General features: G+C 45.3%; 1 protein-coding gene across 3 annotated transcripts in view; it reads right to left on the bottom strand.

Moving 5' to 3' along the window:
* The window catches only part of LOC137625788 (protein SCAI-like), a 156,202-nt gene that overhangs the window by 71,848 nt on the left and 61,911 nt on the right, over positions 1-22,443 (bottom strand). For all 3 annotated transcript variants that reach the window (XM_068356678.1, XM_068356679.1, XM_068356677.1), the window contains exons 4-5: positions 18,556-18,652; positions 7,096-7,253 (exon numbers count right to left, since the gene is read on the bottom strand). In XM_068356678.1, the coding sequence (XP_068212779.1) occupies positions 7,096-7,253; positions 18,556-18,652 (255 nt within the window). The remainder of the gene's footprint in view (positions 1-7,095; positions 7,254-18,555; positions 18,653-22,443) is intronic.

Below are 22,443 nucleotides of genomic sequence, written 5' to 3' on the forward strand. Positions count from 1 at the left end.
TTGGCATGCCTGCCTTTGTGCATATAGTGGATAGCGTTCCCGCGGGGAACTGTTTTGCTGTTTTTTCTAGGAGCATCTCCGGGGGGTCGGAGGCGAAGGGCATTCCCTTCTCTGTGTTCGACCTGATGTTCCACCAAAGAAGGGTCTCTCTCGTCTTCGGGAGGACTGGGACTATTTTGTGGGGCTCCTTGCCTTGGGTACACGACTCCTTCAGATTCCACTGTACCGAGCGGAGCCTGAGCCTCCCTTGCGGTACTAATTTTTCCAGTGAAACCAGATGACCCAGTAACTTCTGCTAGTCCTTGGCCCTCCTGGGTTGTCCCATCAGGAAGGGTTGAAGGATACGTTCTAGGTTGGCTAACCTCTCCTCTGAGGGGAAGGCCCTTACTAACTGGGTGTCCAGGACCATCCCCAAGTAAGTCATCCTGGTGCTGGGGACTAGCTGGGACTTCCCTAGGTTGACCGTGATCCCTAACACCTTGCAGAGGTCGAGCAACATAACGCCTTGCTACTTCAGTTGTTCCCTTGAGGCAGAAAGCGGCAACCAGTCATCCAGGTACCTGAGTAGTCGAATGCCTTTCTCGTGTGCCCACGCCGAGATCGCGGCGAACACTCTCGTGAACACTTGCGGGGCTGTCGAGAGGCCGAAGCACAGGGTTTTGAACTGCAGGACACTGGACTCCCACTTGATTCTGAGGAACTTCCGGCTGGAGGGGTGCACGGGGATTTGAAAATAGGCATCCTTGAGGTCGAGAGACATGAGGAAATCCCCCTCCCTCAAGGCTGCGATCACTGTCTTGGGGGTATCCATCTTGAAATCCGTCTTTAATACGAACTTGTTGAGGGCTGAGAGATCTATGACTGGCCTCCACCCTCCTGTCGATTTCTCCACAAGGAAGAGCCTGCTGAAGAAACCCGGGCCGGGGTTCTCCACTGTCTCCAAAGCTCCCTTGTCGATCATGGACGCTCCTTCCTCTTGTAGCGCCATCCTCTTCAAGGGGTCCTTTGGAACCAGCCATTCGGCCCTCTGGGCTGGGATGAGAGGGGGAGGTTCTTCTAGGAACGGGACCGTCACCGTCCAGGGATCTGCACCGAGATCCCGCATTGCTTGCCAAAAATGTCTGAGGCATCCCCCTACTAGGGGCTCCTGAGGGAGTAGGGGGCCTCTCTTCCTACCTTCTTCTGGAGGAGCGGCCAGATCTACCTCTCCTAGTGTTACCGTAGGAGGGTCTGTAGGCTGACTGAGGGCCTGCGGTGGCCCTAAGGGTGGGCTGCTGCGAGGCTTGAAGCCAAGGGGCTGAAGGAGGTTCTCTTCGGGGCAGCAAGGGTGTGGCCTGTGAGGGGTGAGGGACATCTGTTGGGGCTCTCCTAAACGTGCCCTTCCTCATAGGGGGGGGCCTAGGCTCCGCTTCTCTCACTTTCCTCACCTTCTCCATAGTATTTTCCACCAAATTGATGGGGAAAATGTCATTCCCCCACACGGAGGAATTCCTCAGCCTCCTTGCTTCCCTGTCCGGCAACTTTCGCACTACAGTAGTTTGCTCAGTACTGTATCCCTTTTCCTCAGGACCCAGTTCGAAGCCACCGACAGACTGGGACGATAAAAACTTAAAAGCCTTGCCTCCAGAGCTAACAAGATCCCTCAGCAAGGCCTGATTTTCTGGGAGGGAGAGGTCGTGTGATGCCTGAAACCCCACCAAAGCGCACGACCACCAATCTAACCAGGAGGACACGTAGACCAGGTCCTGAGCCATGTCCTCCATCATAGATGCTTCCGATGGGGAAAAGCACACGGGGGCAGTGGATGCCCTGTCTTCTGAGGCTCCCTGGTTCAGCGCGGTTACCGCTGCTTCTACCGCACGGGGACCACCGCGATGCCCTTCGGGAACGTAAAAGCGCTTCTGGGATTTCAGGCCCGAAAGAAGCTTGGAGGAACTCTGGCTTCTGGGGGCCTCTGCTAGTCCTGCTAAGTATTCGTCAATCTGCTCCATCCCCAACTTCATGTCTAGAGCGAGAGGGAGAGACAAAGATGGCTTTTGTTGTACCGGACTGTCAATCATCCTGGATAGTCCGGCTAGAACGGCCTTTGCAGCTGAGGGCTTGGGCTCATCCAACCGGTGATGCCTCCGAATAAGGGCTAGAACCTTACGGTAGGAGGAGATGTCGTCAGTCGAGCACTTCCCTCCTTCCACCAGGTCTTCCGTCACCAGTTCCTCCGTACGGGGGTACGCCGTGAAAGTGGGAAAAGCAACGCCCTCCGAGCCTGCCAGTGGTATGGGCAGCCCCGTGGGGACGAAGGCATCCGTCATGGGAGTACCAACGCCCTCCGAGCCTGCCAGTGGTATGGGCTGTCCCGTGGGGACACAGGCATCCGTCATGGGAGTACCAACGCCCTCCGAGCCTGCCAGTGGTATGGGCTGCCCCGTGGATACGAAGGCATCCGTCATGGGAGTACCTTGTTCCACGGGGGGCTCCGTGGATGGGGGATCCATGCGGACCGACGGGCGCCCTTAGTGCTAAAGGAAGGCCTCCAAGGTGCCCGTGGTCGACGCTAAGCCTTCCTTCATACTCCTTATATCCTTCCTAAAGGAAGAAGGGGCGGAGGCTACCGTCAGGTTAAACACTACACGGAGGTCCCGGTTCGAGCCCTATTGCCGGGCGGCTGGTCCGAAGGAGGAGATAGGAGGGTGACACAAAGAAGGCGAGGCTCTAGGGAGCCACCCGGAAGCGGCCGCGGCTGTGGAAAACCTAAACAGCTTGCTCTGGGCACTGTGAAATTCACCCAGTCCTTGGACCTACTCCTCTTCGCTTTCTTTTTATAGGACTTCGACCTTTTCCTACCATGCCTCGAGCGGGATTGAGACTTCTTCTTCTTGCGAGATTTTTCTCTCTTCCTCTTGCTAAGGTTCCTGTCCTCGTCCTCTGATGACGAAGAAGAAGAAGAGTCCGATGACAACGACGATGACGAGGATGAGGACGGAGCCCTCCGACCGGCCGACACGTCCAAGACTGCGGGGGGAAATTCACGTCGTTTCTCAGGTGTGGGCGGTTGCAGAAACACGGGGGGTAGCGTAGCCGAGGGAGCCGGAGGGGACCTCGCGAGCCCTTTACAGAGCCATTGCTCTACATCTTCTTCTCCTCTAACGGGAGACCTGAAGGGAGTCCTAGGGGCCACCCACGTGGTGGGGTCCGAAGACGACGAACTACCTTCTTCCGTGTCTCCCCCGGCGGTTGACGCACCTGAAACAGGCTGCGAGGCAGGGGAAGTATCGGCACTCGGCCTACCCCACATTGGATCTTCCGAGGCGACGGGACCTGCGGGCACCAGGCCCTCGCCTCCTACCCACACTTCCGCACTACACTCAGGCCCCACACATGCCTGCCCCACACTGGACACTTCCCTCACAGGAATATCAGACTCTTGGGGAAGGGCAATGGGCCTCTTCCCCGCAACGGACTTACCTCGTCCCCTACGCTGGGTAGGGGAAGAAGGACGGGCGCTACGGTCTGCCGAGGCGTCTGGAGAACCCACAGGCGAAGATATGCAGGATTCCTTAGGCGACTTCTTAGCTGCCTTCTTCTTCTTCGTTCCGAAGAGCACCCACTGGATCTCAGTCCAATTAGCACACTCCGGGCACGTTGAGGTAGGGGAACACGCTTTTCCCCTACACGTGGAGCACAAGGAGTGGGGATCAACCTCCGGCTTGGAAAGGAAAGCCCCGCAAGACTTCCCAGTCACAGACCCAGGGCAACAACGAGGATGCTCCATAACTCAAAGCTAACACACCAAGAGACACAAGGATGCAAAGGGAAAGTGAAAGGGAAACACATGGGTAACACGCGGTAAGCACAAAGGATTGGGGGACACAATGGGCCACACAAGGTAAGAGAGAGCGCGGCGAGATGTTTATCGCGTCACGACCAGAAACTTACTGGCGATTCGACCTGAGCTAGCATGCTGCCCGACCCCGGGTCGCCTCAGGGCACGTACCACACTGCCAGAGGTTGACCCCGTAGAAAACGGGAAGAGGGGGGTAAACTATACAAAAAGCTGGTCGGTTAGGTAGCGTTAACCAGTAACTCCTAAGAAGGTAGTTCTAGGTAAGTAACCGTGTTGGAACAAACATATTTTATTTTACTTAAGAAAAGAGTTAAAATCCTAAAAACTAAGTCTGAAAAAATGTCAATAAAATTTTTCTCACCAAAATATAAATCTCTTTTAAAAGCTTTGCAAACACTAAACAAATTTTTTATAGTTAAAATACAGTCGCACTCATTGCAACTGGGTTCTGCTTTGCAAGCTCTATAAGGCACTAGGAAAGAACAAAACATGTCTTGAAACCCTACAGAAATATTGTCAAAAAAAGTTAGATGAAGAAGAAAAAACAAATACTTGGAAGAGGTCAAGAACAAATATCATCAAAAAGAAAAGAAGATCAATGACCAAAGACCTATAGCTCTATTGAATATTTCATTTAAGATATTCATGATGATGATGAAAGAGGAAATACAAAATCACCTAAGAATGAATGAGGAAGGTATGAATGCCAAGCTGGATTTACAAGAGGAGGTAGAATAGAAGACATTTTAACACTACAGTTTAAAAATAATAAACCCCTTATAATAACTGCTATAGATTTTAGTAAAGCCTTTGATTCAATAAATAGAGAGGTATTAATATTATTTTTCTTTAAATACAGAACCCACAACAAAATTATAGATGCTATTGCAAACATTTACCAAGGAGATTCAACAAACACGGACTTAGGGGAAGATATAGAACAAGGAATAGAGGTTACGAGTGGAATAAAACAGGGTTAACCAGGCTCAGCTTCACTTTTTAAGCTAATTACATATATAGTTATGAAGATACTAGAAGAGGAAAGATGTGGTTTTAAAAATCAGGCAGTATATATAGGATCACAATTCTTTGCAGAAGATATAGAGAATAACATTCATCTTTTAGTAGAAACTGGTAAAAATGTGGGTAAAAAAAAAATAAAAATAAAAATGTTATGTACAACAAGAAAGAAAAACAAGATCACATAGAAGGAATGAAAGTTGTAGAAAATTCAACATGGTAATAGGAACATATTTAAAACTTAGAAAAAGGTAATGATAAAAAAGCACAAAACCTAGTTAACTTAACATTTTCAGTTATAGAGAAAAGTTGTCATCAAGTATTAATATATAAAAATGTTTTGGAAAAGTATTCCATTACCATCTATTTTGTATGGATCAAATAGTATAAATTTGACGGAAACAGAAGTAGAGAAACCACAAGGGTAGAGAATGGGGTATATGGGAAAATATTAGGTGCCACTGAAAGTACAGCTAATGCTATAAGGGGAGAGATAAGGGCATCCTCTATGTAAACAAAGGTGATGGATGGGAAGCTGCAGTACATTAAAGGTACTTTAAGCTTTTTACCCCCAGGCTATTTGGAAATTTCCAACCCTTAACCCCCAGGGGGTTATTTTTTTCTCAGCACATTTTGCAGTATATATTCTTTTAATTGCTCTAACAGCCTTAATTTTTGTCATAGAGAGGTCAGGTTGGTCTCATTCTCTTGGAAAATGTCTGAATTTTCTCAAAAAATTATCAAAAATATGAAAAAAAAATTTTTATAGCATTTTTTTGCGAGGACGTACCGGTACGTCCATGGGGGTAAAGGGATGGCTTTTGTGAAACGTACCAGTACGTCCTTTGGGGGTAAAAGGGTTAATAGGAAGAAATTAATACTGAAAACAATAATCCTGGGCAGTCAAGAAAAAGAAGGTATTTGGTGGAAACAACCAGCAAAGTACTTATAGGAATTAAATTGAGATATATGGCAAATATGAGGAATGACCAAGACAGAAATAAAATCCCAAAACCAGAGCTTGGGACACTGACTAGAAAGTCAAGTAAAGTGAGCTTAGAAATATAGAGAAAGTTGAAGAAATGAATTAAAGAAGAAATATATGACAATACATTTGCATAAGTAATATACTTCAGAGCTAAAACTAATACAGTATGCTAAACAAAACAATATAAATGAGGAAGAAGATTTAACCCATTTTTTTTTTTTTTGCCAGGAATATATAAAAATAAAAGAATTATTTGAGCTTTAACAACCTTGCAAGGAAGACCTAAAGAAAATAATAGAATCACTTCTATTTAGTGAAAAAATATATAGCAGAAAAAGAAATATTAAACTGATGCGGAGTAAAAGAAAAAGAATATAAAAGGATAAACGCATACTGCTAGATTACTAGAGGCCCTGTTGCACAAGCTATGCCTCAACCCTGAACCTCATGTTATGTGTTACCCATTGTGGTGGCAACTATGATTTAGTGGTTCTTTATATACTGGTTATGTAAAAAAAAAATGGGATATCTGGTGTACAGCCAATCAATATTAATATACATTTCATAATACATCCAAAATATAAAAATTGACTGTGACAGATGAAAAATTACACTGTGGAGATGATGACTAGGAAATACTGCTGATATGTTGAGAAATCCTCAATTTCCTTTTTCACGATAACTACTAAGCTAATTATAGGGTGCGTCTTACAACTTTTAGCATCTTGTGGCATGGAAAAACAGGTACACTATATTCTTTCTTGCCATGTATATGTTTTGTATTTCAAATAATTATCATTTCATATACAGTAATTGTCTTTGCGAATAAATTTCATTCTAACAATGCTCCATCCAAATAAATACTTTTTGAATATTTATTTTCGAACAATGCTCACATTATCAGGAAAAATAGCCCAGCGAGGAAAGGAAATAATTAATCTACATGAAAGGGAATGAAAAATTAATCAAAAATATTTTAAGATCAGTAACAACATCAAAATAGATCTGTTATATATAAACTATGAAGACATGTCAGCCTGTTCATCAAAAAAACATTCGCTGGAAATCCCACAAAAAGTTTGAATTTTCAGTAAGAGTTCAATCCCAAAGGTGGAAGCTCATCAAATTTTTCCTATAGTGTTTAAGTAGTCTACTGAAATCGTTATCAATAGAAAAATCCTACAGGATATTGGATAACCGTACGTAACACACCTGACCAATTAGGGGTCACGGGCATAAGCCTTACCTGTGTGACAGAACGATGGTGTTTGAATCCATGTCTAAAACGTTAACCGAATTATCAGCGTCTATAAACGACTTGATCTCCCCGAGTACAAGAGACCACTCTAGCTGGTCCTCAGGTTCATACGTAGTTGTATACTCGTCTATTTGTTTACTCAACTCCTGGAATAGATTGAACTCGAATTACTGGAAGAAATTGCAGTCTCATTCTAAATAAAAAACTTAATTATCAAGTTCCAAAATGCAAAAACGTTATCTTATTTTACTTATGCTATTCAATCCAGTAACTATAGTTACTTAAAGAGATTTCTGATTATTCTACAAAGCAGTATTGAAACATGCAGTGAAACAGTCTCTGGAAAGAGGGATTTCAAACCATCCAATATACTGTATAGTGTAAGGGTCTGCTTGTTCGCCATCATAAGATAAAAGTCCCTGTAAGAGACCACCATTCTGAGTGAATGTTAGACAACTATTAGGGCAGTTACTCATCAAGAGGGATAAAGTTTCTGAGGATTTAAAAACAAACAATTATTATGAATCACTGATTACCAATAACCTACACGTCAAAACAGAATCTTAAACAATTCCATTCTGAAAATAGAAGTTTGGACTACGTCTGTTGGTTTCAGACTTTCTGCCAAAAAGACAAGCAATAATGTTTTACAAGAATATCAGATGGAAGCAAAACCAAGAAATAAACCTCACATTAGACAACACTCAAATCCTATTCAAAGAGAAGGTAAAATTTTGGGATTAATATTTGATACTCATGTCAATTGGAAAGCTCAAGTATCCTACATCAAAACCCAAATGTAAAAATGCTCAACACCTTATGAAAAAGTTGTCTAATGCAATATGGGGTGTGAAGCAATCGTCTTTACTGACGATCTATAAAGCATTGGTATTATTAAGAATAGATCATGGGAGGCCAATATATGGATCAGGATCTGAAGCCAATTTGAAATCTTTAGATCCAAGACACACTTGAGCTCTAACACTAAGTAGTGGAGCCTTTAGATCTTCCCCCAAATATCTCAGTGCTATGTGAAAGTGGGGAACCACCCTTGCCCCTACATCAAGATATTGTAACCATGCGGAGTGCATTAATCATTTAATCCACCAATTCTCCAACAAAGTTAGTGACAAATTCATACACTATCATGAACATCCATTCCCAATAAGAGCAAACAAGCTACAGTATTACAATCTATCAATATCAGAATGAACACTATTCAGCCATCTCTATTTCCTCCACCTTGGACCTTAAAGTAAAGAAAATATGCTCTCATCTTTTCTATTTGTCCATGAAACATAGATATACTCTGAGTCACCATAAACAACATACCTTAGAACATATTCAAAGGAAAGGACCTCATTATACTATTTATACTGCTGGCTCTAAATCTTCAATGGATGCTAGGAGTGCTGCAGTGTCCCCAGACAAAATTAGTCAATTCTCTGAACTAACAGCCATTATTTTAGTAACTGAGATTATTAAAATAATTTAAGATAGGACAAGCATAAGTTTGTGATTTATACTGATTCAAGAAGTACCATAGAAGCCCTAAATGGTTACATTCATAAGAATCAATTGGTATTGAAAATTAAAATAGCTCCTCGACATATTTTACTCTTGTGGGGTAAATACAGACATATGTTGAACTCCTGCCTCTGTTTGGGTTTTGGGTGATGCAAAAGAAGATGCTGTGGCTAAATCAGCAATCGAATTACCAAAATAAACTTTTAAACTACCCGGGAAGGATTATATAACCCACTTGAAGCATTTCTTGGCCACAAAATGGCAAGCTCAGTGGAATAATGAATTTGATAACAATAAGATGAAAGAAATAAAGCAAATTGTTTCTCTATTGGAATCTTCAGTACATAAAGGGAAAAAAGTAATTCTAGCAAGATAGTTTATAGATCACACACAACTGGTGTATGGATATTGAGCAGATGAATACCATCGCCCGCTGAAATTCAGCGCATTCAGTGACGTCAGCACACACAGGAACGCAGCGCGTACCGCCATGTTAGTCAAAAGATGTGACAGGGCTTCTGAACATGTAGCCAACACTATGTATAGTTGTCTCTCTCATCTTCATAGCAGTTTGTTTAGAAGGTAAAGAAACAACAATAAGGTAATTCAGTCAAACCGAAGTCCCAGTTGTGGACACTGCTGAAGCAGTCCAAACAACATCATCATAATCAGTTGGAGAATTCTGGGACGACTCCTGAGAATTCCCACGGAGGAGTGCAATGCCGAATACCCCTGGGTGTATGGGGCAAGTCCAGCTCATAAGTACGAGTGGGTCATAGATACAGACCTTCCAATAGAGCTGCCTCAGTAATGGGGAAATGGCAATCTCAACTCAAGTGTGTTGCATGTGAATGGAAACGAGTGAAGACTTTTGACACTTTTACAGGTGAAACCTTTCGAAATGAAGAGTCATCCCAAAAAAACTTCACCATAAAGGGCTCACCACTCAGCATGCTTTGTAATTCAAAATAAGAAGAGACCAAGGACATTGGCATTGGATCGGGCACTGGAAGTGCAGTTGCTGTAGTCAGGGGATCTGTCATAAGTAACTCATGATCGCTCGGCCCATGGGCTGATAACGCGGGCTGATAACGCATTCACAAAATTATCATCAATAATTAAATCATGGCTGTCACTCTCTGTAACTGAAGCTCCAGTGGACTCAAAAAAGAAAAGCGCAAGATGGGGAATATCAGTCATCAAGGTAAAACAAAGCCTACACTACTAGAAAAAGACGAGAAAGGGGAATGATTCCGTTCGAGTTGTTTCTTATGACGGGAACATCTTTCCCAATCGAAGGACGGCCGTTCCTCACAATACTCGCATTGAGACTCCACATAATATCGTTTGCCATGGAATGAGGTGTAATGGGGATACAGATCAACCTCAATATGACAAATTCGTATATAATTTGTGCTTTTCCTAACTTTACAAACCTTAGCTATTTAATAGGGGTATTACTTTCGGCGTAGCTGAAATGACGAGCCATTAATTTTCAACGAGGGTTTACTACCCACACCGCTAGTTAGCGGGGGTAGAGGAGGGTAGCTTGCTACAACATCCCCCCAACCCCCCTCTCACACACCTGTGCTTGAGCTCACCTTGCTTGGAGGTAGGACTTCAAGGGGGATAGGGCTGGCGGGCAAGTTTGGTTAAATTGCTAAGGTTTGTATAGTTAGGAAAAATACAAATTATCTACGAATTTGTCATTTGTTCCGTAACTGGAATACAAACCCCGCTATTTAATAGGGGTGACTCACCCATTAGGAAGGGTGGACGTCCCAGCCAGTCTGGCTTTTGGTTTTGCCCGGGGACTTGTTATTTGAGAGTCTAAGCACCCAAGAAATAAGGAGTCCCTGCACCTCGCTAGAACCTTGCTACGCAAGGACTGCGGCCTACACAAGCTGTGTGTGAAGGTATGAAGAAGTGTGACTCGTCCTAGGAAGTTGTTCTGAAGTTCTTTAAATGGAAACTTGTAGACTAGGACTCTCCCAACACCACCTCATTAGGGTATGGGGACGTAACAATATTAATCTTAATACTGGGAACACAAGGGAGCATGGTTTACCTGCAGTGGTTTGAGGTCAGCTATGCAGAGAACCCAGGATACGGCTTTCCCCAAGAGAGGGGATGATGAAGAAAAGAATAAGGGCCAGTCAAACCTTTTCATTCATGCAGACTAAGACTGGGTAACAATACCCTTAACCTTCTGCTACTTGTTCAATAAGGAGCTTGAGGTTTTAAACCAGCTGTTGTGCAGCCACCACAGGGTCGATAGCGAACGTATCGAGTCTCCTGTGGGTCACGTCTTGCAGGTAGTGGGATGTGAATGTTGTTTGACGTTTCCACACCCCAGCTTGAGGAACCTGCGTCACTGAAAAATTTCTTTTGAAGGCCAGGGACGTAGCTATGTGCTCTAGGGCGACGTGATGGAGGAGGGTCTGGATTCAAGGCCAGGTCAATGACCCTAAGAATCCATGCAGAGACTGTGTTCTTGGTGACCCTCCTCATAGTCCTTCCTGTGCTGACGAATAGAGCTGGTACATAAGGACGGGCTGCAGCTGTTCTTTTGAGGTACTGGGCATAGTAAGAGATGGTCTGGGTCATCAGTTACAGTACGAAGACTAGAAATCCAGAAGGAGTCGAATCGAGTATCCGCCACTCTAGGATTCTGAGTCTTAGCAATAAACAGGACGAAGCTGAACGTTACCTCCCACCATCCCCTTGAATGGGCGATGTCATACGAGAGACCATGAAGTTCGGTAACTCGCTTGGCCGAGGCCGAAGCTGGCCGGAATACCGTCTTCCAAGTTAGGTGGCGATCTGATGCCTGCCGTAATGGTTCATAGGGAGGTCTCCTAAGAGACCTGAGAACTCGAACCACGTTCCATGGGCGAGGTCTCACTTCCGACTGAGGGCAGGGAAGTTCATAACTACGTATGAGTAGGGACAGTTCTAGTGATGAAGAAATGTCCATTCCTTTCAGCCTGAAGGCTAGACTTAAGGCTGAGCGATAGCCTTTCACTGCCGAGACTGAAAGGCGCATTTCTTCCCACAAATACACGAGGAACTCCGCTATTGTTGGAATAGTGGCATCGAGTGGAGACATACCCCTTCCACGACACCAACCGCAGAAGACTTTCCACTTTGCCTGGTAAACTGCTGCTGATGACTTTCGCAGGTCTCCAGACATCCTGACAGTAACTTGTTGCAAAAGTCCTCTCTCAGAGAGGAGATGCTGGATAGTCTCCAGGCGCTAAGTCGTAGTGAACCTACGGCTTTGTGGAAGATGTTGCCATGCGGTTGTCTGAGTAGATTGTGTCGTGGAGGGAGTTCTCTTGGTAGCTACGTTAGGAGTTGCAGAAGGTCTGGGAACCATTACACGTGATGCCATAACGGAGCTATAAGGGTCATTGAAAGATTGACCGATGTTCTGGTCTTGTTGAGTACCCTCCTCATCAGACAGAATGGGGGAAAGGCGTAAACGTCGATGTTGTCCCACCATTGTTAGAAAGCATCTTGCCAGAGAGCCTTGGGGTCTGGAACTGGGGAACAGTACAGCGGGAGCCTGAAGTTCAGGGCCGTTGCATAAAGATCCACAGTCGGAGAACCCCACAAAGTCAGAACTTTGTTGGCTACTAGATGATCCAAAGACCACTCGGTACTCACTATCTGAGAAGCTCTGCTCAGATTGTCAGCGAACACATTCCTTTTGCCCGGAATGAAGCGTGACGATAGTTGTATCGAGTAGACTTCGGCCCACCGCAGTATCTCTACTGCTAGATGGAGTAGTTGCTGCGAAAAAGTACCTCCTTGTTTGTTGATGTAGGCCACAACTGTGGTGTTGTCGTTCATCACCACCACAGAGTGACTTGCCAGGTACTGTTGGACCTGTTGAAGGGCCAGAAAGACGGCCTTCATCTCTAGGAGATTTATATGGAGGTACTTTTCTGACTCTGACAAGAGGCCTGAGGTCGTGCGGTGCAGCACATGGAACCCCCACCCTGTTTTTGAAGCGTCCGAAAACAGCATCAAATCCGGGGGGATGAGGAGAAGATCCACTCCTTTACGTAGGTTCTCGTCTGCCACCCACCACTAGAGATCCATCAGTACCGCAGGTCCCATGGGGATCTGGATGTCCGGGGAATCGTACCCTTGATTCCACCGGGACTTGAGTCGCCATTGGAGGGATCTCATCCTGAGGCGATCGTTGGGAACTAGACGGGCCAGCGATGAAAGATGACCAAGGAGACATAACCACAATTGGGCTGGAAGTTCTTCTCGTCTGAGAAAAGGTCTTGCAACCTTCCTGAACCTTGCTATCCTGTTGTCTGATGGGAAGGCTTTGTGGAGATTGGTGTCTATAATCATGTCTAGGTATACCAGTCTTTGAGTGGGAAGCAGTGAGGACTTCTCGAGATTTACCATGATCCCCAGATCTTGGCAAAGTCTCAGAAGTTTGTCTCAGTGTTGAAGAAGGGATGACACTGAGTCTGCTAGGATTAACCAGTTGTCCAGATAACGGAGGAGACGGATGCCGATCCTGTGTGCCCAAGATGATATCAGGGTGAACACTGGTGAAAATTTGTGGTGCTGTGGAGAGACTGAAGCACAGCACCTTGAATTGGTACTTTCTGTTGTATAGGCTGAATCTTAAGTACTTCCTTGAAGATGGATGGACTGGGATCTGGAAGTACGCGTCCTTTAGGTCCAGTGTGCACATGAAGTCTTGCGGTCTTACTGCTAGTCTGACCGTGTCCGCCGTCTCCATGCTGAACGGAGTTTGTTTGACAAACTTGTTCAGATCTTAGAGGTCGATGACTGGTCTCCAGCCTCCAGACGCCTTCTTTACAAGAAAGAGTTGACTGAAGAAGCCTGGAGATTCGTCGAGGACCTCTTGGAGAGCGCCCTTCTTCAACAGGGTCTGGACTTCTGCCCGAAGGGCTTGCCCCCTTTCCTATCCCATGGCAAGGGAGCTCAATGACACTGGATTCGTCGTCAGGGGAGGTAGAGATGTTATGAACGGGACGCGATATCCTAGACTGATCACGGAGATTGTCCAGGAATCGGCCCCGAGTTGCTTCCACCTGTAACTTTGTAGGCATCCCCCCACTGGTGGACATGCAGGGGGACTGCCTATCCTAGCGTTTGCGGCCTCAGCTGCTCCCTCTAGGATTCTTGCCACCCCTGGAGAACTTTTTGTCTTTCCTTCCTTTGACAGGAAAGAGCTTAGACACCACGGTCTTCACTGCTGTCGTCGTTTTAGCAGTCTTGACTGGACGGGACTGCTGTGATGCTGGAGGCTTATAGGGCTTAAATGTTAAAGCCCTATGAAGGAGGGAGTCTTGATGAGACTTCCTCCACCTCTCAGCGGCCTGTTCCACATCATTAGGCTCAAACAAGATGGATCATTCTGGAGAAGAATGTCTGAGCCTATTGATATCGGTGCTAGGGACCTTCTGATGGAATCTCTCAGCTACTGCATCCCGACGTTTCAGAATGGTATTTGCCCACAAATTCGAGACTTAATGGGCCCGAAACTCGATCGTGCGAGTACCTGAGAGAAGAAAAGTCTCCATAGCTTTCCTGGTACGTTCTTTTGAGAAATCCTCAGAATGTATCAGGATACCTAAGGTCCCCAACCAGATGTTGAGCCACGAAATGGCTTGCATAGCACACTTCGCAACTTTCTCCTGGTTAAGGATCTCGGTTGCCGAGAATGAGACCTGCCGGTTGGAGAGTCTCTCATGAGGGACTCCCCTGGTAAGCTCTTCTAGCGAGTGGTGAAGAGGAACAAGGCTCCTTAAGGATCTCAAAGTACCTCCTCTGCTGTACGCGAGGAGGTGGAAGGAGCTTGTTGGTGGCACTGGAACGGTTGGAGGAGGACATCTTGGAAAGCGGTAGAGAGATCTTGTCCCTGGTACTCTTAACCCCCTGAGACCAGGGCAGTGCTGCACTGGTCTTGGAGGGTTTCTGAGTACCAAGACACGGTCCAAGACCGTGTTCTTGCCCTCTCGAGGAGGGATCTCTGGGTTGGAAAACCCGTTGAGAGCCCTCATTAGAGTCTGAACTTGTCAAAACGCATGTTCTGACTCTTGCTGGTCTCCTCCGGATGTAGGACTTGCAGCGAAGTCTCCTGTCCCCAAAGACTCTTCTTAGGGAGAGTCGCGGACGTTCTCCGAGTGGGTAGCTGGCTCCATCCTAGTCCTAGTAGAGGACTTCGGTTATGTTTTAGAGTCCTTAGATTCCTTCCTGGGAAGGATGTAGGACTCCAACATTAACGAGGATGGCATGTTCCTTTCAGTCCCCACCTGAGAAGACATCTCGGCGCGAGGAGAGGTTTCCCTCATTGGTGCGATGGGGGAAACTCTCTCCTCGCGTGATTCCCGAGGACGGGAAATCTTCGTCTGAAGGGGAAGGAGAGACAGTCTGGGGGAAAGAAGGAACCTGCCTTGAAGGCATGTGTGGAGTCAGTTTTGCCCTTAGAGAAGTAACAGCGTCCGGAACTCCTCTTTTTCTCTTCAAAGAGGGTAGAAGCAGCCAAGGATCTGTGCCCCAATTCAGAGAAGACAGGCTTGAACGCCTGCGTTACGGCTCAGATTAGTGCACCGAACCAGGGCTGTTGGCTGACAGACGCGCTGTCAGACATACCCCTTGAAGGGACAGGAATTGAAGGATCCCTGGGAGGAGTTCTCATCATTGGTGGGTTCGCCTGAAAAGGCTTTGGGATCCTGGACCCCTCTAGATGTTTCCCTTCTCCCACAATGCGCGATGGTATGCGCTTGCGGGTAGGGGAATGAGGCGATGGCGACCTTGCCGTTCGTAGTTCAGCAGTCTCACGCGCGGGAGGATATTGACGCTTGCACGAGGGAGAGTAATGGTGCTCGCGCGGGGGAGGATACCAGGAGTCACACGCGGGAGACTGCGGGCGTGCGGGATGGTGCACAGGAGCGCATGTGGGAGACTGTGGCGCGCGTGGGAGAGTATTCGCGCGCGCGGGCGAGAGCTCGCGCGTGCTTGTACCAGTCGTAGGGCGCGCGTGCGCAAGAGAAAGACCCCTAGCACGCTGGCGCACAGTTGAAATCTGTGCTGCTCGTGGGCGCGCGTCAGAATGTGGGCGCGAATCCGAAGGAGATGATGGGCGAGTGCGCGCGGGGCGAGTGCGCGCGGGGCGAGTGCGCGCGGGGCGAGTGCGCGTATCCTCGCCGATGCGTGCGAGCGATGGAGAGTGCTGGCGCGATGGCGAGAGCTGGAACGTGGGAGAAGTCACTCTAGTTGACTTCCCAGTAGCGCCCAGATCAGTAGATCGTGGGTGCACAGGAGAAATAACTGCTGGGCGTGAGCGCTGACGAACAGGAGATCGCTGGCATGTGGGAGAACGCTGGCGCGTGGGAGAGCGCTGGTGCATGGGAGGGCGCTGGCGCGCAGAAGGTTGACGATGCGCAGGAGAGCGCTGGCGTGAAGGTGAGGGTTGGCGCACAGCTGGCCATGGGCGCGTATGCTTAGGCTCAGGCAAGGCCTGGCGTGCAGGAGAACGCGGGTGCGTATGTGCAAGAGTGCGTGCATAGCGCGTAGAGCTGGGCTCTTGTTTAGACGTATGTGCGTAGGCAAGCATGCGATGAAAAGCCTATTGGCTATTCATAGTAAGAGGGGGACGCAGGAGAGAGGCAGGGAAATAACGAGCCGAGCCCTCCAGTGCGGTTAGGTACCAACTGGACAGGGGGGCCAACATAACACAAAATCGGGTAGATGCCGATCGAAATAAATACTCAAACTGAAAGAACTGCCTCGCGAGAGTCCCACTCAAACTATAGTAATAACTAGGTGGTAATGTAAGATGCCCTGTGTTATTGTTTGTTGACGGGGCCTGACGAGCTACTATAGCGCGCTCGTCAGCTATGTATCTGGTTGGCGTGCCTTAGCGTGCTCAGATGAAACCTTATTAGGTTTGTATAAGAACAGTGACGGCAGGTCGGCAGGTTTGTCGAGTGGAAGGTCGGCGTGTCCTTTAAAAGGACGACCTTCCACCAAAGGAGATTGCGAACGATCTGCAGAAAGATCCAGGACCAATGCAGGAACAGTGATTGGTGATCGATGTCGAGGCTCCTCTGCATCGAAGATGTTGAACCGAAGAGGCGCCTCCTCACCGCAAGTGAAGGAAGGCCTCTCTAGCGAAGAGGAAGGCGAGTCTTGCGATGAATGCTCCCTCTTGGTGCCGTAGGGTCAGCGAGCTGACCTTCATCAGTCCTCCGAAGAGGAGTCCCTGTAAGTGAACTCCCCCGAGGGGAAAAAACACTAGCAGGAGAGACTGTTGGACTTAGTATCTCCCTCGTTGGTTGAACAGGAACGGGAGAAACTAAGCCGTCAGCTACTGTAGGGTTTGAAGAGGCAGAGGTGATGGGTGATACCGCATTGGATACCTCTGACACCACAACGTCGACAAGAGACAGAGGATCAACCTCTGTCGGTGACGGCGATTGCTTGACAGCGGCACAGAATCGGATGTAGTCAAGTAAAACCTCCTTGGAGGGCGAACCCTCAAGCCCCAAGGAGGACAAAGCTGAAAAAGGGGGATTAGTGACATATCCTCCCCCGGGGGCTGAGGTGGAGCTGCTTTGCTAGGGGAAGCAACATCATCTCTCGAGCCCCGAGTTTGGTAAACAGTACATCGGTCTATGCTACCACTCGACGGTGTCTCGAAAGAGACCAATCGAGTGGGAGCTTTGGAGGAGGTTTGGGCAACGGAAGAAGAGGCCTTGGGTTTTTCTCCTTTCAAAGAAACCTTCGAAGGAGAAATATCCCGTTTGGACTTCTTCTTTCATCGTCGCAAAAACCTCTCCCACTGGGAGGTAGACCACTCCTTACACTCACTACACCTCTTATTACTATCACTCCATTGGCCCCTACAGGAAGGGCAAATGGCGTGAGGATCAGTCTCAACCGCTGACATGAATGTTCCACAGGGGAGGTCGGGAAACCCAGGGCAGGTGCGCATATTCGCAGAGGCCAACTTCACACACAAAACTAGAAAAGAAAAAGCAAAAAATCATTAAATGGCTGCCAAATGACGCCGAGGATGAAAGCAGACACGTCTGACTACCATCCGAGCCTAGAGCAAAGTGAGTTCAAGCACAGGTGTGTGAGAGGGGGGAGGGTGTAACAAGCTACCCTCCCCTACCCCCGCTAACTAGCGGTGTGGGTAGTAAACCCTCGTTAAAAATTAATGGCTCGTCATTTCAGCTACGCCGAAAGTAATACCCCTATTAAATAGCGTGGTTTGTATTCCAGTTACGGAACAAACGACCAATAAAGGTGCCACAAGGGCGACCATCACTGAAAGGGCAGGTCTGCATAACACTAGTGACACTAGACATAAGCACAAGAAAATACATAAAAGCACCCAGCAATATAAGGGTAATCCAGTGTGGACGGTGAAGTCATGATCGTAGATAAGAAGAGAGCTCTTAACAGGATTGTGACCATGTAAAGAATAGAGCACGCATCACAACAGTACATAATTCTGCCCAGCAGTGGAGTTGCTAAGTAACCAGTTATAGTTACTAATTGAACCCCATTTTCTTTTTTATCTCGGCATAGAAAACTGAACAAGGAGTAACACTTCTAAATGACTTGGAGGTTTGTATCCACGTAGGAGTACATGAGCAGTTAATAAATGTGCAGTGTGCAAAGAAAAATTATGGGTACATTATGCACATGAACTTCTATGAAGGAGACAACTATTGTGAAAACCATTGCATCTAATGCTTAAACTTCACTGATTTCATCCATTAGACTGTACCCATTTGTTTAGGATATTCTAATATCCCTTGGTCTGCCATATAAGAATGTACAGAATATTATCGTGCGTATTAATGATAAAAAAATACAGTAAAGCTTTAAATAATGCAAGTTTATACGTACTCTGACAAGATCCCGAACCAACTTCATCCTCTTCAGTAACAAACAAACAACAATAAATCTGGCATAATAACGTAGTTTCTTAACCATTAAATCAGACCTGAAAAGAAGAGGTTCATTATTAAAAGGCAGTAGATAAATGTAAAATAAAACAAAATGCAAGTAAATATTTTCCAATTACTGTCCAGTACTGACATATTTAGCATAAGTAGTTATAGTGATTGAGATTACCTTAAAAAAAATCATCTAGCAACATATCAGAAATAGAATTTTAATGCAATTTTTTTTTTTTATTTCTTTACACACTTCAAGTTCATATTACATCCTTACTGACTGGTAAATTAGAAGTAAGACAAAGGTACAATACTGTACTCTAAAGTAAAGTATATAACACTACAGTAGTCATGGGGACACTTATAACAACATAACGCTGTTGTTCCAATCTAATATAACACTCGCTGATACTGTAGTGTATATTACTTTTTTTTTTTTTTTGATGGCTGCTTTTCCGGTCCCATACAGCAGGAGAACCCTGCTCTCTACAGGACCTCCAGTGTCGTTTTACCTTGTTCGTTCACAGTATTTAACATTTCATATCATATATTGTTCATTTACTGTTAAATCGTCACAATCAAAAGACTCATGAAATAAGAAAGTCTTCAGTTTCCTCTTGAAAGCCTTAATGTCTTCAATTATTTGAATGTTTCGTGGGAGCTTATTAAATAGTCTTGGGGCAGCATATTTAAAGGCTCTGGAGCCTAAAGTAGACATTTATCTAGGTTCCAACAGTTTGAAGCCATCTGTAACTATTCTCGTGTCGACACGATTTGTTGGCTGTGCAATGTGTAGCAATTCTTTTAAGTATTTTGGACGCCCAGTTCTTATAACTTGGTGAGTCTCGCTTTAATCGGCAGCCAGTGTAAACCGATTAGTATAGGAGTGATCCTTTCTCTAGGTGGGACACCTTTTATCAGTCTTGCTCCTCTGTTTATTATGTTTTGTAATTTCTTAAGTTGTAATTTTGGTGAATTGTAGTAGATAGAGTTGCAGTAGTCAATCCTGGTAAAAACACAGTTTATCACAAGTTTCTTTACAGAATTTTCGTCCAGGTACTCTTTTATAAAAGCAATATTTCTTAGATGATAACCAGCAGTTTTTATTACAATATCTATTTGGGCATTTAGAGACAGGTTACAGTCAAGAAATACACCTAGATCTCAAACTTTACTAGATATCGGCACCGAGTCATTATTTATGTTCATTTCAATATCACCTAAGTTTCTCACACTGTTTCTCTTGCCCACCACCATGAATTCATTTTTGTTCTCATTTAATTCTAGTTGTTTAAATGTCATCCATTCTCTATCACTATCAAGGATTCGATTTAGAGTTTCAGTAGTGTCATGTATTTCATTTATGGATAAGTAAAACTGTGTGTCATTTGCAAATAGTTTAAACTTCACACCATGCCTTTGTAGCATTTTCGATAAGACCAATAGTATAGATGCAGAATAAGACTGGGACAAGTACATTCCCCTGGGGTACCCCTCTGTTTAAGGGTTCATATGATGAATGAGAGTTTCCAATTTAAACACAGTAATTTCTACCAACCAAATAGTCTTTTAGGTATTCGAAGGCTTGATCTTCAACGCTGATGGACCGTAGATCATTTAGTAGGAGTTTATGCACCACTGTATGAAAAGCAGCACTAAGATCGAGTAATATTATAATACCACATTTATTTTCATCCATCATTTCCAGGATATCATTTACAACAGAGCAGATGGCTGTCTCCATAGAGTATAGTTTTCTGTAAGCATATTGGTTGTCAGGCAAAGCTTCTATTACTTCTAAGTGGCTGACTAGTTGTTTAAGAATTACATATCTAAGCGCTTTTGAGACAAAGGATAGATTTGAAATAGGTCTATATGAGCTTAATTCCTGGTAGTTCAGTGCATTTTTCAGAACTGGTGTGACTATAGCCATTTTCTCAGATTTAGGAAACTTACATTCATCAATGCTTGCATTTGCTATTCTCATTATTATTTCGGCTAGACTAGAAAAGTCTCTCTCTCCAATTACTTCAGATATTGGTATAGGATCGATCGTGCAGTTCGTTTTCTTTGCTCTCTTGATCATTCTGCTGATGTCCTCTTGTGTTATGTTAAATCGTATTAATTTTGTCTGTGTGCCTGGTGTCTCATTAATCTGATGTTGAGTATTTACAAATGACCTGGTTATGTAATATATGCACAGTACTGTCACTGCAGTACAGTACAGCTAACTATATTGTATGTAAGTGTTCACTATTTTCGTTCGGACCACTCGCACTGTTTGACATTTATCGCACATATAGCCTACATTTTCATATTGTAGAGTACAGTAGTAATTTATGTACAGTACTGTACTGTACAGTATAGTTAAGAAACATACTATATATTACTGTAAAACTATACTGTAAAATATGTAAACAATGATACTGTATTTAAAATTAACAAAGTGTACATATTTTATACAGACCACTAATAATTTTCGTACGGAGTTCTACGCAATCTTGAAGAACGACGCAACTCCTGATGTGTCGTCTTTTGTGCAAAACTGTAAGGAATTACACATCTGGACTACATTACCCAGTAAATATAAACAGCTTATATGAGGGACGAGTATGATATCTCTAAAGAAGGCCCCTTAGGTCACCTCCTACGAGGACAGTGTCTACAGTGTTTACCAGCTGGAACTTCGTTTGCAGTTGAAGGGGGTACCACTCAAGGAAAAGGAGGTAAAGGCTCTGGCGCCCTTTTTCCTAATATAAACAAATCCTAAACCTGAATTGAGGAATTATGTGAAAATTAATATCTTGGCTATTCCATAGGCAAGGTAATAGTTTGCACACACTGCAATAAAATGACAGGTTTGTCACTCATGATGAATGGTTGTTGGATACTTGGAATCCAAACGAGATAATTGAGGTCTAGAGGTAGAAACTACCTGATAGTCGGACTGAATTGACAAGGAAACGTTTCCATAAGGAGGATTCAATCATTCATTTATGTGGTTGGGCAGTGATAGCATTGTGAGGGTATGAATCTCCATTATATTAAATGGCTTCATAGCCATTGCAAGGGAGGATACACTCATGTGCTGAAGTGGTGGCACTTTCAGTGATGTCAGCAAGCATAGGAATGGCGGCAAATACAGATATGTCAACCTGTGTAAGCGATGGAACTGTGATTTGGTTGCTGACACAAGCGGTAATACGCATGAGAAGAAGCAATGGCTGTTGCATTAGTCTTCTGATTAGCTTCCTTGGAAGGAGGGAAAGCATCGGTACTTAGAAAATTCAGTCGAATCGAAGTCAAATTTGGAGACACTGCCAAAGCGGTCTGAACAATGTCAACATTAGTGGTAGGGGAATTCTGGGATGAGCCCAGAGAATTCTAGGAGGAGAGCAAAGCTGAGGACCCCTGGGCATACAAGGCAAGCCAGGCTCGTAGGGAGGAGTGAGAGAAAGATATTGATTTTCTAACGGGACTGCCTCTGTATGTGGGGAGATGGCAACCTCGACTCGAGAGTGTGTCATTTGTGCACGGGAACTTTTGACGGTTTTACGGGCAATGTCTCAAGAAGCGAAAAGTTATTCTGCAGAAACTCTTGCCATAAAAAACTCACCACTAAGCATGCTAGTGGGAGGTGAAGGACACTGGGACTGGATCACGCACCGGAAGCGTAGCTTGGGAGTGATTCGTGATTACTCACCCATGGGGTGATAATTCACTCCACAAATTATCATCAATAACCAATGGTGATGGGAATTGTCCTCAGTTACCAGAACCCATGGGGTGATAATACATTCAACAAATTATCATCAATAACCGATGGTAAATCATGGGA

This window comes from Palaemon carinicauda, chromosome 32 (assembly GCF_036898095.1).
Source record: "Palaemon carinicauda isolate YSFRI2023 chromosome 32, ASM3689809v2, whole genome shotgun sequence".
NCBI lineage: Eukaryota > Metazoa > Arthropoda > Malacostraca > Decapoda > Palaemonidae > Palaemon > Palaemon carinicauda.